General features: G+C 43.5%; 1 protein-coding gene across 1 annotated transcript in view; it reads right to left on the bottom strand.

Annotated features, from left to right (window-relative positions):
- Positions 1–370: 370 nt before the first annotated feature.
- CCDC62 (coiled-coil domain containing 62) overlaps positions 371–17,239 on the bottom strand; it is a 55,491-nt gene continuing 38,622 nt past the window's right edge. The window contains exons 9-13 of the mRNA XM_036736550.1: positions 15,771–16,511; positions 11,274–11,430; positions 8,538–8,654; positions 2,184–2,273; positions 371–1,207 (exon numbers count right to left, since the gene is read on the bottom strand). Coding sequence (XP_036592445.1) covers positions 2,208–2,273; positions 8,538–8,654; positions 11,274–11,430; positions 15,771–16,511 — 1,081 coding nt within the window. The 3' untranslated portion in view covers positions 371–1,207; positions 2,184–2,207. The remainder of the gene's footprint in view (positions 1,208–2,183; positions 2,274–8,537; positions 8,655–11,273; positions 11,431–15,770; positions 16,512–17,239) is intronic.

Raw genomic sequence — 17,239 nt, 5'->3', positions numbered from 1 at the left:
ATAAGCAAACCCCACCCCATTTCTACTGTCAGTAGCCTAATTAGATGGGCCAAAAGGGGTGGGTCCTCTAGACTCATGAAAATCAACTGACATAACAAGGAAATCTTTTTTAACAAAGACGCACTTAGGTGAGCACAATGGAAAGCTGTCTCTTTTACACTGGTAACACATTAAAAAAATATCCCCACATTCCTAAGCAAAGCCACCAGGCCAGGCCTTTTCTTAATAATGGAACATATGGGATGGGCTGTTCCTAGTTTGGAAAGGGAGTGGGAGGACCTAGGAACACCGCTTCTCGCCTCCCTTGTCTCCAGTCTCCCCGCCAGCCGCCCTGATTCCACTCCAGTACTATGACCAAGGACAGACTACAGAAAGGTCATTCTCTTTATTGTTAAAAATATTTCCATTGAATGCAGCTGTTGCTTCTCTTAGATGAGACAGATATACATAGCATATTTTTAAAAAATAAAATGACTTTACAAGTTAAATACGGGACTGTTCTCATTCCTCGGAGGTGAAAAAATTAAAATACCACACATAGCACTTGATCTTCTGGTAAGCTTTTGGTGTACAGGGCCTCGACTAGAGGAGGGGGATTGCTCAGCTCATTCTGGGCGGGCTGAAGGATGTCAATTTTCAGTCACTAAGGAAGTACTTTCCAGTTAAAAACACTTCGCACATTATTTCGTGTCTATTTACACAGCAAAGTCCAGGGCCAAAGCAACAAAATAACAAGTGAATGCCATTTTTTGGGCATTTATAAACTGACCCTGGTAACAGACCAGTAAAAAATGCAAATGAATGTACAGCCAAGAAAAAATAGTTCAAACAATTCATCAAAAGAGTGGAGAATTCTGTACAATCCATCACCGATTGTTGAGGCTCTCACTTTGAAGTTCATGCTTTCCCAAGGTTTCTCTAACAGTTAGTGGGAAGGCATCTCTACACACAAGAGTCATATTTCTCAGCATAATACCAAGTTTGGTTTCACAAATATATACAAATAAGGCCTAGCATAAAGCTATGACATTTGGAAACTACTAACTTGACAACATTCAAAATACAGGTATTAAGAAATGGTCTTTTAGGTTCTAGTGCCTTTGGCTATTAGCTATGTATTGCTTATGAAGAATTACAATCTTCTTTCAAAGTAAGTATTATGCAAGATGTCTGCTTCCTTCCTTCGAAATAGACAAGAAATCTGCTTCTGGTAGGGAGGAGGAGAGAAGAAACACATATTTAATAAGATCAGTGAAAAGAGAATAGTGATGTCTAATTCCCTACTGTCTCTGAAATGTAGCTCTGCCTCCTGACACAGGCAAGGCCAGCCAGAGGTGTGTAAAAGACCTCCAAGTCCCCTTGGTTGCAGAAGAGAGGACTTTGTAGGAACCTCCTGCCTCCTGCCTCCTACCTCCACGAAGTGGGGCTGGGCTCTTCTTTCCTAAATGCATCCAGATCAGAACTGCACCATCATACAAGGAATTTTTAAGAATTGAAATATCGCTGACACCAAAAATCAATGATTTGTTAGCTGTATCTCAAGTGTTGACTTTCAGAAACTTCAAAAACCTCTGAAGAAACAGCCCACATGAAATTGGATTCCAGAAAAACTCTATATAGGACCATGGATGGGGGGGTGGAAATGGCCCTAGTGGAAGGAATCATGATGGAAACTTCAGCTGTTGGTGGGAAGGGTCTAAAGCTTAAGACTATGCTTTATTAATCCTGTAACTAAATATGAGAAATCTTTTTATGGAAAGACATAAAAGAGGAGTTCTGAAGAGGCTATTTGTAAACCACTCATATAGGATCTGATATTTCATCACGTTAGAAAATGTCTGGGACTTATTGAGTGCCAACTTTGTTCAAGGCAGTGCATATGGACTGGGGATCCAGGTTCTGGTCCTGGCTGTGACCTTGAACAAATTATTCTGACCCTCTGGGTCCTCGTGGCCTCCTCTGGGCTAGGTAACCTCTAGGGTGAGTTTCTTATCTAACATTGTGATAATGAGGACTCTCTATCCAAGTCATGGCTGCACTTACTTAGTCTCTGCAATGTGGAAGGGGCCTGAGGCAGGTACAGGTGATGTGAGAGAAGGGGCACAAAGTCTGGCCTTGACCTTTCATTATCACTGTTCTGAAGCTGCTTAGGAAATGTCACAAGATAAGCAGAGGTGACTTACCCATGATCACCCGGGAAACTGGACTCAAGAGTTGTTTTCTTCAATCACTGGCAGTGGCATTTTGTGAGCTGTCAGGTCGGAGAGGTCTGTCTACAAAAAAACCCTTCAGTCAGTACTCAGGACAGACACAGGAAAACAATCAAATCAACCAATTAATAAGCATTTATTATTAAGCATCTACTATGTGCCAGATCTGGTGCTGGGCACCCTCAAGGAGCATACATCCTACTAAAAAGGCGGGTAATTGCCTTAGTGAAGGGACCAACAAGGGGAAATTCTACCACAGATCTGATTCTCACTAACAAGGAGGGACTGACTGCTAGGATGTGAATGATGGGAACATCTGGAGGAAGAGATTAGAGTCTGTGGTGAGGAAGGAGAGGAAAGCTGGGCATAACCTGACACACACCCTAGACTGCACCCACTAGAATCAGAACCCAGTAGGGTTCAGAAAAAGGACAGGAATGAAGTGCATTGAACTAAATCCTTTAGAGGAAGTCAGCCCAGGAGGGATGGGAAACTCCCAAGAACCAAATTCTGAAGATACAGATGGAAATAATTCCAAAAGCGGGGGAGGGGATGGGAGTTGTCTAAAGACGTTGAAGTAGATGCAAAAGGAACTCACCAAACTCACTTAAAGAAGGGACATACAGAAAATGGAAGTGGAAGGAGATCATAGGACATGGATGACAGAGGCCCAAAGCTCAGGTTGGTATGGTGCTGGTGCAGGAAACTAAGAATCCCCATGAAGACCTTTATGGCCACTTGGGGGAAAGAGGAGGATCAAAGGAACAGGATGGACAAGCAGTGGCTCGGGCAGGGCTGAAGGGGATGACAACAGAGAAAAGCAAGTTGTTCAGATCTCACTGGCTTCTTTTTTCTCTGCCAAAGAGAATGACCAAGGAGAAGAACAAAAATGGCAAATAGGGAGATGATATCCAAGACAAGTAAAGCTAGCGTAAGAGAGAACTTGGTTGTCTTGGATGAATTCAAGGCAGCTGAACTCTATCCTTGGGTACTGGTAATTGATCGGTCTGGCTGATGTGAGGGCTGAGCCTCATCAGTGATGCCTGAAGAAGGGAAGAGCACTTGGCAGGTACCACAGGACTGGAGAACAGAAAATCTCCAGATTTTCAAAAAGAGCAGAGTCTATAAACTACAGGCTAGTGAGCTGGCCTTTGATTCCTAAGACAAATCTAGAACTAAAGAGCTCACGAATTAACAGCGGGATCCAAAGCAATGCTTAAGATGATGAATTGGCTTCATCAAGAATAGGTCGTGCCAGAGCAATCTGATTTCATTCTTTGACGGGGTCACTAGATTAGACTAGGAGATCAGGGCATTAATGTTTTAGATACAACTTACCTCCTATACTGCAGTTAACTGACTGGTAGAGCATCTTCTACTGTTCTTGTGAAATGAAGCAGAAGAGTGGACTAGATGATGACACAATTGGAACAACTCCAAACTTGGGGGTGGAGGGTGGGGTAGATAGAGTAGTAATTAATAGTTCAAGATCCATTGCCTGGAGCTCGCCAGTGGAGACCCTGAGGTCTCAATGCTTGTCTCTGGGCAGTTTAACACTGTTATCAATAATTTGGCCAAAGGCATGGCTGGCATGTTCATAAAATGGGCAGATGGCCCAGCATTGGGAAGAACAGCCAACATGGTGGATAGCAAAGTCAGGGCAGACAAGATCTCAACAGGCTACAGCTCTGTGCTAAATCTAATAAAACAAAATTGAATTGGAATAAATACGAGTCTTGCACACGGATTCAGAAATTGGCCTGGATGGGTATAGGATGGGGAGGCCTGGTTAGACAGCAATTTGTCTTAAAAAGATGGAGGGATTTTCGTGGCCTGTAAGCTAAATGTGGTTGCCAAAAAACCTCAGCCTGATATTGGGCTGCACTGAGAAGCCTCCCCTCCAGAAATAAGGAGGTGATAGTCCCTTAATACTCTGCCCTAGTCACACTACACCTTGAGCACTGCGCTCATTTTGGGCACTACTATTTAGGAAGGACACTGACAAAATGGACAGTGTCCTCAGAAAGGAAAAGCAGGCTGGTGAAGGGTCCTGTACCATAGGAGGATAATCTGAAGGACCTGGAAATGTTTAGCTTAAAGCAGAGAAGACTCAAGAAGGACAATGAGAGCTGTGTTCACATATCTGAGAGGCTGTCACTGGAAGAGAGATCAGGCTCCAGACAGCAGGAACAGGAGCAGTGGGTAGCAATTACAAAGAAACAAAGTTAGGCCTAAAGTAATGAAAAATTTTCTAAGAATTAGAGCTATGTACAAATGGAACAGGCTGCCATCCCAGGCGAGTTAGCCCTCCTGGAAGGTCTCTAAGCAGTAGCTGAATGACCCCTTGTGATGAGCTACAGAAAAGATTCCTTTTTGGGTGGGGCCTAGACAAGTCCTCTGAGCTCCCTTTCCACTATAAAATTCTGATTCTGTGACTCTACCACTAAATACAAACATAGCTGAAAACGCCCCAAAGTGTTCGCTTTTTCATTCAGATTATGTCTCAGTAGTAGGAGGGAAGGAAGGAAATAAGCATTTAAGTGCCTGCTGTGTACTAGGCACTTACTCTGTTTGCCTCAGTTTCCTCATCTGTAAAACAAGCTGGAGGAGGAAATGGCAAACCACTCCAATATCTCTGTCAAGAAAACCCCAAATGGGCTCAAGAAGAATCAGACATGACTGAAACGGCTGAAGAACAATGTGCTGGGCACTGTCGCAAGTGCTTTACAAATATTATCTCGTTTGGTAGCATTATTATCCCCATTTTAGGTGAGGAAACTGAGGCAGATGGAGATAAGTGAATTTCCCAGGATCACACAGGTAATAAGTGTCTGAGGCCACATTTGAACTTGGGCTTCCTGACTCCAGGCCCAGCGCTCTCTCCACTGAGCTACCCAGCTGCTTCTCATGCTCTTTTAAAAGGCAGCTAATCTTAAGGAGCTAATGAGTGAGTTCATCACAATTCACTCTAAGGAATAACATCCCTTGAGTTTTAAGTTGTTTGTTTTTTTGAGGGGGGAGGGAAGGTTCTCGTGCCACTCTGCAGCTGTCACCAGCTGTAATGCCCAGCTCTCCTGACTCGACGTTACAACTTAACTACATAGACGTCATCTGCTGTCCCAAACAATCAGCTCTTTGCCAGATTTAACCCATACTACTCTGAGAGACCTTGAATGAAGACCCTGCCACCAATTAAAAAGACCACATAACCATTACGCTAGAAACAAGATGGCATATAGTTTAACTCAACCACTCTACACGGTGTACCTACTGTAGGCCTGGCACTATATTGAGGGGCAGTGAGACAGATCAAAAAAGGCTAACATAGGAACACAGATGGAGGGGTGAAAGGGGTCCCAGAGGTCTTCTCACCCAACTGCCTAACACAGTCCCTTCCTCCCAATAGCTTTTAATCTTTTGGAGGAAACAAGCCTTAAGCCCATGGACCATGACTGTACAAGCCCAATATGCTAATAGTTCTGGAACTGTTGTTTGCTTAGCTACCAGACCTCTGACTGCCTCAAAGACGCCAGGGAAGGCCTACAACACTTGCCATTCCAGTGACAGCATCATGGGTTTTTCAACTACCAACAACCTGACAGATCATGGTGTCCAACTCTCTCATTATGCTGACGGAGCAACCGAGGATTAGAGGGCTTAAATGACTTGCTCAAGACCACACCAGGTGCAAATATCGGGGCACTCTGGGGTTGAGCCCTAGTCTTCTGAGTCCAAAGCCAGAACCATACTGTGCTCCCGGCCCCTTTCAGTGTTAATACTCCTACTTATACAAGAACATTATAACAAACTATAATCGTTACTAGGCAAAGACGGCCAGAGAGATGCCAATGAGTCCAAGTACTGAGAAAAGTACATGAAAAAGTAAAAACAATGATCTTCAATATGAATTTGTAAATATTAAGCTGTTTGAGGTTGGCAAAAACAAAACCAACCCAAACATAAGAATTTAGAATATGATTTTAAAACTGAAAGGGATTATCTAACCCAACTCCTCCTTTTACAGATGAGGAAAATGAGATTAAAAAGCAGTTAGGTGACTTGTCCAAGATCACTCAAGTTGCTAGTGGCAAAAGCAGGACCAGAAACATCCCTCTGATGCAGATACCACTTGGTTAATGTGATGGAGTCTGCAAAGCAATGGATATTTTTCCATTGATATGTTCAATGTGCCAAGAAGAAAGGATGCAAATCAGCACACGAAAAGTCGATGGCGAAGAAGATGTGTTTGTTCTGTTTTGTTTCAGCACAACGGGTGGGCCCACTGTAGTGAACTTTGGGGAGAAAGTAGGTGTGAGTCCCTCAGGATAGGCAGGCATGGACAGCTTATCATTGGCCCTGGTGGAGGGAATTTTCAAATGGATGAGATCACAGATTCATTTAAATCTTTTTTTAAGCTACGTTGGAGGTAAGAAGAAGAGTAAGAAGAGATAGGATTGCTATGGAGAATAAATGGGCTAATGATAATGGATCAGACATAGAAGACAGGACTACCCAATTCTTCTGCCAAGAACAATGATCTTCCAATTGAGAAAGAGAGAACAAAGAAACTAAAGCGAACTGAAACCCAGGAGACACTGAGGAGATGATAAGGGAGCACCTGGCTGCCTTCGTTGAGTCCAAGTTGCCAGCCCAGGGTCAGTGAAAGTGACTGCTGAGCAGCTGACTTGAAAATAGGTAGAGATGAAAGAGAAAGCACAGCTCTAATATCCAAAAAAGGAAAGAGGGTGGAGTCTCCAAATTATAGGCTGGGGAGCTCCATCTCAATTCACAGCAAAATCTGACAATCCACAGAATCCCTTGTGAGCATTTAGAAACGAAAGGAGTGATCACTAAGAGCTAGCATGGTGTCATCAAGGCCAAGTTATGCCTGACTAACCTCCCTTCCATTCAAGAAAAAGTAATTCAACTAGTAGATGAGGGAAATACTTTAGACAGAGCATAACCAATTTTTTTGGACAAGCTGAAGAGATGTGGGCTAGATGATAGCACAGTTATGTAGATTTAGAACTGAATGAATAAATGTCTACGGAGAAAACCATTAATGGTTTGGTATCAGCTTGAAGGGAGGTCTCTAAGTAGAATGCCCCAGGGATGTGTACTGTTTACATTTTTTTTTTTTTATTGAATGCCTTGAGTGAAGGTGTAGAAGGCACTTCCATCAAAGTTAACAAGATATGTTCAATTAGAAGCAATGGCCAAAAATGGCAAGGAGCCAAATTTAGGCTTGAAATAATGAAACATTTCTTTAATAGTTGGAGTTATGGAGGAATGGGCTTCCTTGGGACATGCTACATTTCCCCCTTAGAAGTCTTCAAGCAAAGGTTGGCTGGATGACTAAGTGGGCATACCGTAACAGATCACATATGGATCTGGACTAGAGGATCGCTGCAGTCCCTTCCAACACTGAGACTCTGTGAATCCATGAATGGTAAAAATCAGGATCCAAAAACATCCAGGACGGAAAAAATGATGGGCCTAATGAAATTAAGATGGAATTTAAAATAGATAAATATAAAGTTCTACACAGAGATCTAAGAAATAAACAGTACAGACACATTATGGCAGAAGTATGACTAGAAAACAGCTCTATAAAAAAAAAAGGATCTGGGGAGGGAAGGTTGGTGATTTTCCATCTACCTCAGCAGGAGTCAAGGGCATGACACAGCAGCCAGAAGAAAAGCTGAGAAAGGCATGTTGAAGAGGGATGGCACCAGCCCTGCTCACCTCTGCTCTAGTCTGCTACATCTCTGTAACAGGGTCCAGTGTTAGGTGAGAACACCAATTAAGTGGAGGGGTGAGCAGGACAGCAAGGGCACTGGAGATGACACCATATGAGAACTGTCTGAAAGAACAGGAGCAATGACAGGATCCAGGGAAGCTGCCTTTCAAGTATTTCATGGGTTGTCAGAAGAATTAGCCTTGTTCCGCTTTGTTCCAGAGGGTAGAACCAGGAGCAGTGTGGGGAAGTAGTGAAGAGACACATCTAGACTTAATGTAAGAAGAAACTTCCTACCAAGGTGATTTATCCAAAAGTGGAATGCACTGCCTCAAGAGGGTTAAGTAAGGGGTCATTTTGTGAAAGAAGACTTATTTTACTAAGCTTCCTCCACACACACACACACGTCCCATTAAAGTATCACATTTTAGAAACAGTTTGGAAGCAGGGGCATCTTTTAGCTCATGCACCACTCCCCGCACTCTGCAGGCACATCAGAGAAGCTTTTCATGCCACCCCAGAGATCAGTCTGCACCTTTATACTTAGTATTCAGAGAGTATAAACTTAGTTGAGAGAAAAATGAACATACACTGTGGTTGGGATTGCTAGCGCTAACAGGGAGCAGAGTGCTAAGTTCCAGATTAGTAACCATCTCTCGAGATTCCGCCAGCAAGCGCTGAAGCTTACTTGTGGGAGAACAGTCATCCTGGAAGACATAACAATTTTAACAAGCTAATGAAATCAAGCAGCATTTAAAAATGGTTTTTTGTGTGAAAATGAAAGCTAGCAATGAACAATTCTTTGACTTCCTCAGCAGCACTGACAAATGTTATAAACAAGTTCCTTTGATCTCTTTAAGTCCTATCCAACTAAAATAATTTCCCATCACCAAAGGCACTATTGGTGCCAATTAATTAGTAATATCCATACATCAGATTCTTGAGCTTTTCCTATCAATTCTTCAGGTCCCTAATTAGTATGTCAGAGCCACTTTCCTTTGGTACCTGTGGTAGGAAACACTCAAAACTGCGTTGCTATTCTAAAACATGTGATCGTGAATGCCAGTTTATCCTATTTAACAGGCTCCCTCCTATGCTGAATTTCCACCATGAAAATGAGCCATTCCCAACTCTTCTGAAATGCCCTCAAGAGCACACACAGTCTTTTCTTTAAAGTACTTTTTCATTCCTCATATGCAGAGACTTTATGCATGTGATATCATGCAGGGTCATGTGTCAGCATGGCCAGGGTCAGAGGAGGAGCCCAAGGAAGGCTTCTGAGACCTGAAGAAGAGCTGGAATCCCATCTTGCCCCAGACAGGTTTATAGCTGAGATGTCACACCCATACCGTCTGTATTAGGTTCCTCTATTCTTCAGGACTATTTACTTTGTTTTCCAAGGGAGTGATGGTATCCATCATCATTCCAATGAGGAAATGCTCTTTAGGTTTGGCAACTGACCATCTCATCAATTTTACCTTAATTCTACTCTAATCCAGGAAAGAGACACAGAGTTGTAACATCATCAAATGTGATGGAACCCAACGGTCAGAATCTTGTGAAAAGCTCCGTAATGGATTGCTGTAAAGGCTCCCTCTACTCTTAGACATGCCCGGGGGAATGACAAGTTGAAGAGAAGTGGTTTGATAATATTGAAAGAAAAGAGGGATGTAAGAAAGTGACTCTGATTTCCTGTTTCAATTCTGGTAAAACACATCCGGTCTCTGTGCTGGATTCTAAGAGGTGACATCCTCATTAATGCCTGTAGCTACAAAAAAGGCAACACAAATGTTAAAAAGCCTTTAGCAGAAATATTCTGTAAGGCCACAAGACATGATGAAAAGCCACAGAAGGCTGACTGTGTATATTCCTTTGTATCTCTTTGTCTTTCTTCAATTCCTCCCTGCCTCTCTGAACTCATTAAAATACTGAATGTAAAGGGTTTTTTGAAAATGTATTATTAATAGTCAATAACAGTAACGTATCTCTACATTGCCTCTTACAGTTTATAAAGTGCTTTCCTCACTATCCCCTGGGAAGCAGGTAAAATTTATTAAATGGAATTTTACATTTCCTGTTCTTAATTTAAATTCCACTTTAAAAGTCTATGGTATTTCTTAATATTGATAGCAGGACAATAGAGCTGGAAGGGACCTTAGAAATCACAGTCGCCTATTTGCTGCGAGGAAGGGTTCTAGCTGAGGGCAGGTGAGGTTGAGTTAGTGGGAAATGAGAAAAGTGCAAGAAGAAAGGAAAGAGCATTAATAAAACAAGAGAAAATGCACAAAGGGAAACAAAAGGTGAGAAGGGCGGACAAAGAGGACAACTTGGCTGCTGCCTTGTAAATTTAACATACACTTTAAATAATCGAACTGTATCCAACAAAGGGTCAGTTTCACCGAGGGGCAGTGGAGAGAGAGTGACCTGGGTTCAAGCCTTCCTCTGAGACATCCAGCTGACCAACCTCGAACAAGTCACTTACTTTCTCCGTAGGTGTATGAGTTTCAGAAGGTGCCAATCTGCACTGATGGAGTTTCTCACCTTTGAGTTCTCTTACCAATGAAATCCCCTGTTCCAGTCCCTGTCCTTATCATAGTTTCATATACATTCCTCTTTTTTGTTCTTTGTATATTAGACTTTTTGTGCTTGTTGATCAATTTTGATTAATCAGTTCACAATTTAAAAAGAAATTTTAAATCACTAAGTCTGATCCTTTATAAATACTTTACAGATTAGGTGAGGAGACCTCCAAAGAGGACATGACTTGCTCAACGTCACACAAGGAGTAAGTAGCAAAACCAAAGTCTGAACCCAGGTCTCCCAGCTCCAAATCCAGTGGTCTTGGTTTGTCCTTTACTACAAAGGAAGGTCCTCTACATCGTCATCAATGTGCAAGTCATGGAAGACAAGCCACATTACAGGTTACTAACGGGAAGAAACTAGAATGTTTGCTCTCAGAAATTAATTTTATTCCCCTTGGAAAGAGGACTAAAAAATAAGCATAATAACGAACACCTATCACATTTATTTTTATAAAATGAGTCATAAAGAATGCCCATCACTATTGATTTTAGTAATTGACACTAAAATCCATCTAACTAGTATGTTCACTATTGAGAACACCCAGGTTCACTAAGAGCCTCCTTTGGGGAATTTGATCTGGAAAATTAAATGTTTTAACTTTCAAAGCCCATTTTAAAAGAGCCTCAAGTTCCTAAAATAAAACAAACATCAGCAGCTAACCACTGTATTGTAGAAAGGTTAAGAGCCCCCTGGAATTGCCAGTTGTGTCTAAATCTTCGTGTCATTCCCAGCCAAATACTAACATGATGGAGGGCAGGATCTGGGCCTCTGCCACTTGATAAAAATCCAGATGAATGCCTTTTATCTGAAGAGTAATCCGTGAATCTCTCCTCGTTCTTCATCGAGCACTTTATATTAGAGGCACCCATGCGGTGGGAATGCCAGAAGGCTATTGGTGGGCTGTCAATAAAATATAGAAAACCCTCATATTAGCATCGCCATCATCATCATCACCATCATCACCGGGCTTGTAGTAAAAGTACCTCCCCAGGAAGAGGTACCATGTTAGGCTGAAAAATGAACAAGCCAATTTCAAGAAGGAGTTCAGATTAAATCCTAGTAGGATTGATCAATATTATAGAAATCTTCTTACAAGTAAGACTCCAGACATCTTACTGAAACATGCTTATACCATTGAGAATCTTTCAAAAGTAAAAAAAGAATTAAGTATCCCAAGCGGGGTCATCCAAGAGAATAAATCATAAGAAATAAATAAGAGTTAATGCGGTTATAAAATTCTACACACATTTATGAAGCCTACTGTGTGCAATAAAATGTGTTGGGGGTGGAGGAAGTTGCTGGGAGTTTTTGTTTTGTTTTGTGGGGGGGAGTAGGATTGAAGTTTTTAAAAAATGCCCACCTGATGTTCTGGAGTCATGTCCCCAATCCTTTCACTGTGGGGGGAGTAGGGGGCAGGGACTCCACTGGCACACCTAGAGGAAGTCCAATGGAACAGAAGTAGCCCCACTATTCTCCTGCAGGTGAGAAAAAGACTTTGTCTAATGGGAAGGTGCCTAGTGCTGCTGATAATCAAGGACTCCCGGTTGTTAGACCTGGAAGGGCCCACTGCCCTGTTCTAGCCCAGGCCATGGAGGAAGCCCCAAGAGGACCAGTGATCTATACAAGGTCACACAAGCAGGCCTCACAAAGGCAACAGTGACAGTCCAGGGATCCAGATCAACACCCAGGGAGAGGCTGTAAGAAATAATCAACTGGAAGAATTAGGAAAAACTTGGGAAGCCTGACATGAATGGATGTAGAATAAAGTACCCAGAACCAAGAGAATGATGGCTATAATGATCAATTGTTGACATAATGATCAAAATAATAACAATTATTGACATAATGAACACAATAATGTTAAGGAAAACAACTATGAAAAGATTTTGGGACTTTAAAGCAATGCAATGACCAACAGTGACTACCGGGGATTTGATGGCAAAGCATACCACCTGCCTCCCTCTCTCTCTGCAGAGTGGTGGCAGACAACAGGTGCTGAATAAGGAATACAATTGCAGACACAAAGTTTCTGCCAAACAAGGGAGGGACAGGAAGAGAGAGTTCTACTGGTAATAAATGGAATCCCTGTGAAGCAACAATGATATAAATTTTTTTTAAAACTATCCAGAAAAGGTTGAAAATGAAAAAAAGCAGTAAGTCCTCCTAGGAAAAATTTGTGAAATAGGCAGCTGAATCAATACTGTGTAGGCAGCAGAGAAGCTGGCTTCCTACACTCCAGAGCTGCCTTAAGTGTCACTGAAATGTGGCTTTCTTCTGAAGACATGTCCCTGTCCCCCTCTGTGTCACTGACCACCAGCCCTCCTCACAGCCTAGCACAAACGGCCAGAAGGGGAGTGAGCCCTGCTGCTCTCTGGTCCTCCCTGACAGATCTGGACCTGTATCCTTGGCAGCCTTTCCCCATCTGTTCCTCTCACCCTGCCCCCGGCTTTAGGGGCTCTAATCTCCGTTCCCTCCCCGCCCCACACCGCCCCGCCCCCCCCCCCCCCCCCCCGCCTCCCCACCCCCAGTCATTCTTCCTCCTTCCTCAACAAACTCAAGACTGCTTGACAGTCTTCCCCCACCCCCATCCCACTCCCCATTCTCATCTTGGGTGACAACGATATTCCCAGCAATACTCTGACCTCTCCTTTCTTCAGTCTTCTCAGGGCAGACTTCTTCATTTCCACAGCATCTTGGCCACCCCCGGGAAATCAAACCTTTGACCTCACAATCACACTAAATTGTTTCCAACTTCTCATCTCAAATATGAGGTTTCCTCTCCAAGCACAGACTTAGGCCTCTGGGCCTCTTCCATTGCCTCTCTCCTCACAAGCTGGAGTGTTTTATCTTGGCCATGATTGCCAGCTCCTCCATCCCTGCCATCATTCCTCTTCTGGCATCACTACTTTCTCCTCCAAACTCCTGATACTACTCTACCCCTTGAGTTCCTTGCCCCTGATCCTTCAGCCAATCTTCCCTCCTGTGTGACTTCCCATTGCTGCAGGCTGCTCTGTCTTCTATTCCTGGGCCACTCAACACTGTGTGTGCGTGTGTGTCAGGTCCCGCAGGGGGTTATGTGCCAATAAGGTTTACTACAGATTCATGTCATCTGAACTCAACTGGGCCCTCACTGCTAGAGAGCAATGCACTTACTCATTAATTGCTTCTCCATCACAGTCCCCGGAGCCACTGCTACAAAGCTTCTCCTTTCCCCTCCTCCTCCTGTGCTTGTCTCCACCCTATCACCCTCAGCAGATGACTGTGAGATCAGTTCATTATCCTTAACCTCCCCAACATTCATCTTCAAACCATGCTGCATCTTCACCCATCCCTTACTTTGCACCCGTTTGAGAAATGTGGCTCTTCTCCTCTCCAAGGCCAAAGTCCCTCCTCATGTTCATCCCCTCTTTCCTCCTTCAGGAGCTCACCCTATCCATGGTTAACCTCTCTCTTTCCTTTCTTGTCAGTATCTCCCTTTTTGCCATCCTCTCCCCTGTAGGCCACATACAATGTCAGGTCTCCTCTCTCCTTAAAATTTCTTTTCATGCGATCCCTGACATCCCTGCAACCTCTCAGCCTGTATTTATTTCTTCTCTCTTTCACTGATCATCTCGAAAGAGCCATCTATACCTGCCTCTGCAGCCTCTTCAACCCTGCCTGGCTCCTGTGCTCCTCGACCCAAAGTATGCTGTCAAATCACCTTTAACAGCTAAGTGCAAGTCACTCACCAGGCTTCGTTCTTCTTGAACTCTTCTAGAGCCTTCGCTTCCCTTTCCTCTCTTGGAGCTCCTCAATGCTCCTGCCTGGCTCTCCTTTCTCCATTCTCTTTGCTGCCTCATGCTCCTCTCCCTCTGACTTGGGCTCTCTTCTCTTCCCTTTCTTCTCTCTAGCTCTCTTTCTCTCTCTCTCTCTCCATTTTTGCTCTGTCTCTCAGATCCCACCTGCTTCTGTGGCCTCTAACTCCAACCCAACCCTAACCCTAAATGCCTCGTCTGATGTTTGAGTCTCCATCACCTCTTGCCTAGAACTGTCAAAGAACTTTCTAATTGACTTCCCCTCCAGCTTTTCCCCGAGACTTCCTACAGCCGCTACCATTGTCTTCCCAAGCCTCCAGAGAAAACAGAAACTTCTTAACCTGCCACTTAGGGCCCTCCACAGTCAAGCTCCAACTTCCCTTTGCAGCCTTACTGCACATGACGCTCCAGTCACACTGAACTACCTTTACCTTTCAAAATTCTGATTTACCTTCAGTGCTCAGCTTAGGGGCCACCTTCTCCACAAAGCCTTCTTGGATATCTCTCTCCCCCAGTTTGCTTACAGCACTTTATCTGGATCTTTCTCTTCCTCCAACACTCCTTGTCCGCTATTATTTATCTACGTACCTTTCACATTCCCTTCTCCCTACCCACCCCTCCTCCCCCCCCACCCCCTGCCCCTGCTCCCACCAGCAGCAGAATGGGGATTTGAACCCAGAGGCTCTCTCCTCCAATACTAAATTCTCTGCTAGTACACATCTTGAGGGGACTCCGAGGCCTTCATCTGGACGCTTATTTTTAATTTACCAAGTTTGCCCCTTCATATTAAGGCACCTCATTTGAGCATTTGAAAAAGAATCTAAATAATTTCCATTGACCCTCTTACTCCATATTTCCCTCCTCCAGGCCCTCTCACTATCAACCTCATGGAGGCAGTCATGTTATAGCAGATTGAAGGTCAGACCTGGAAGTGAGGAAAATCTGGGTTCAAATCCCACCTCAGACTCTAGCTAGGTCACCCTGGGCAAATCAATTCACTACTCTGTGACTCAGTTTCCTTATCTGTAAAGTGAGGGGGCTAGATCTGTACCCTCCTTTCATTCATATTGTATGTATCTTGTATGTACATAGTTATTTGCATGTTGTCTCCTCCATTAGAATATACACTACTTGAGGGCAGGGACCACCTTTTTGCCTTTCTTTGTATCCCCGGTACTTAGCACAGTGCCTGGAACGCAGCAAGTGCTTAATAAATGTTTGTGATGTACTGATTCATTTAAAAACAGAAATTGCATTATCTCTACATCCCTAGAGCTAATAATATGCACAAAGAAGGGGCTTGATAAATGTTTCTCAGAAGAATGAAGACTATATGAAAGGTCTCTTTGTTGTTTTAAAATTCTGCAAACAAAGGCCTTAAAAAGGATTTCTAAATATTGTAGTTGTGTTTATTCTGGGTATTTGCCAATGGGACACATAACTCACCTTTTGAGTGTATGATACTTTATTCCACAGACACTCCTTGAGCACGTGCAAACAGTCTTGGGTCGAACAATTCTCTCTACTTTAGAAGGCTTGAAAATCCTCATCCACTCCACATCGGAAACGGAGCTCCGGGCTGGGGCTTCGATGATGAAGTTACTCGGGTGGCAGCATTTAGATTCACAAATGTCTGAGTCGCTCAAAGAGCCTTCATTGAACTGGGAACAGGAGGGTTCAGCCACCTCCATCGGCTCATGACATTCCATTTCTAGCCTTTCCACCTGCTTTGCTCTTGATGAGCCTGGGCTCACAAAGATACTGAGATCACAATGCTTGTGATCGGGCCCTACAAAGTGGTGGTGGTGGAGGTGCTCCCGCGGCAGGGTCTCGCTGTCACTGCTCTTGGCTGACTTCATACTGCTTCTGCAAAATGTACTTCTCCTTTTGGACTCAACCGGGGTCATTGTATTAAACTGTACTTTCTCTTTCAAAAGCAGGGGCCTTTGTCTTTCTAGCATATCTTTGGCGAAAATGGCTGAAGTCCCAGTACTGGTCTCCTCTGTGTAGGCAGAGCTAACTCTCTTGTCTTCTTTGCCTCCGTCATAACCACCCTTTTCTGGCCTCCAGTGCTGAGCCTGGGAGGCGTCACTATCATGATCCTTAGTGTATATCTTCTGATTTCCCTCTCTCTTAATGATGCTTTTGGGGGTGTTACTTTCGAGATCTGAGTAACTCAATTCTCTGCTACAATGACATACATTACAAAGAAGTACGTTTATGATATATATTTAACATCATTACTCTACACATTTCATATGGACCTCATCAATACAGACAAATCTCTAAGGTGATTTTTGTCTTTAATTCATTTATCAAACCCATGCTGAGAAGGGTATCTTTTGTGGTCCAGCTCCAGCCTCCAGAGGCTCCATGAAGCCTTCCCTCAAAGCTCTAGTCAAGGCTGAATGTCCCTGGCCCAAGTGCCACCGTGCTCACATGTGCTCAACGTAATTACTGCCTTCCTCATTATTCTATGATTACCTATGCTATAAAATCTAGGGTTTTATTAATGATTGTTTTCAGCATACAACCATGTATCACTGTTTCACGTGGGTATGACTGATCTTCCCAATAACACTATGAGTTCTTCATGGACAAGGACCACATTTTACGCATTTGGTTTTTGCTCAGTAGTAAATGGAACTAGCACAAGCCTTGGCCCACGGCAGCTACTTCACTGGCTGAAGGATCCCACACTAATCCGTTATTGTCTTGCCTAATGCTATTAGTCTCACTGCAGGAATTCCAGTCAACCAATAATTCAAACAAACTATATGTAAGGGACAGTGCTGGAAAGGAAAGAGGGAAGGAAGGGAGGGAAAGAGAGAAGGAGGGAGGAAGCGAGGAAGGGAGGGAGGGAGGGAAATCACTGAATGATGATAACATTAGGGGAATAAAAGTAAACTGAAACA

Source organism: Trichosurus vulpecula, chromosome 1 (genome assembly GCF_011100635.1).
Source record: "Trichosurus vulpecula isolate mTriVul1 chromosome 1, mTriVul1.pri, whole genome shotgun sequence".
NCBI classification, from domain to species: Eukaryota; Metazoa; Chordata; class Mammalia; order Diprotodontia; family Phalangeridae; genus Trichosurus; species Trichosurus vulpecula.
The sequence above is the reverse complement of the archived record's forward strand: the minus strand, read 5'-3'. Positions and strand labels throughout refer to the sequence as shown.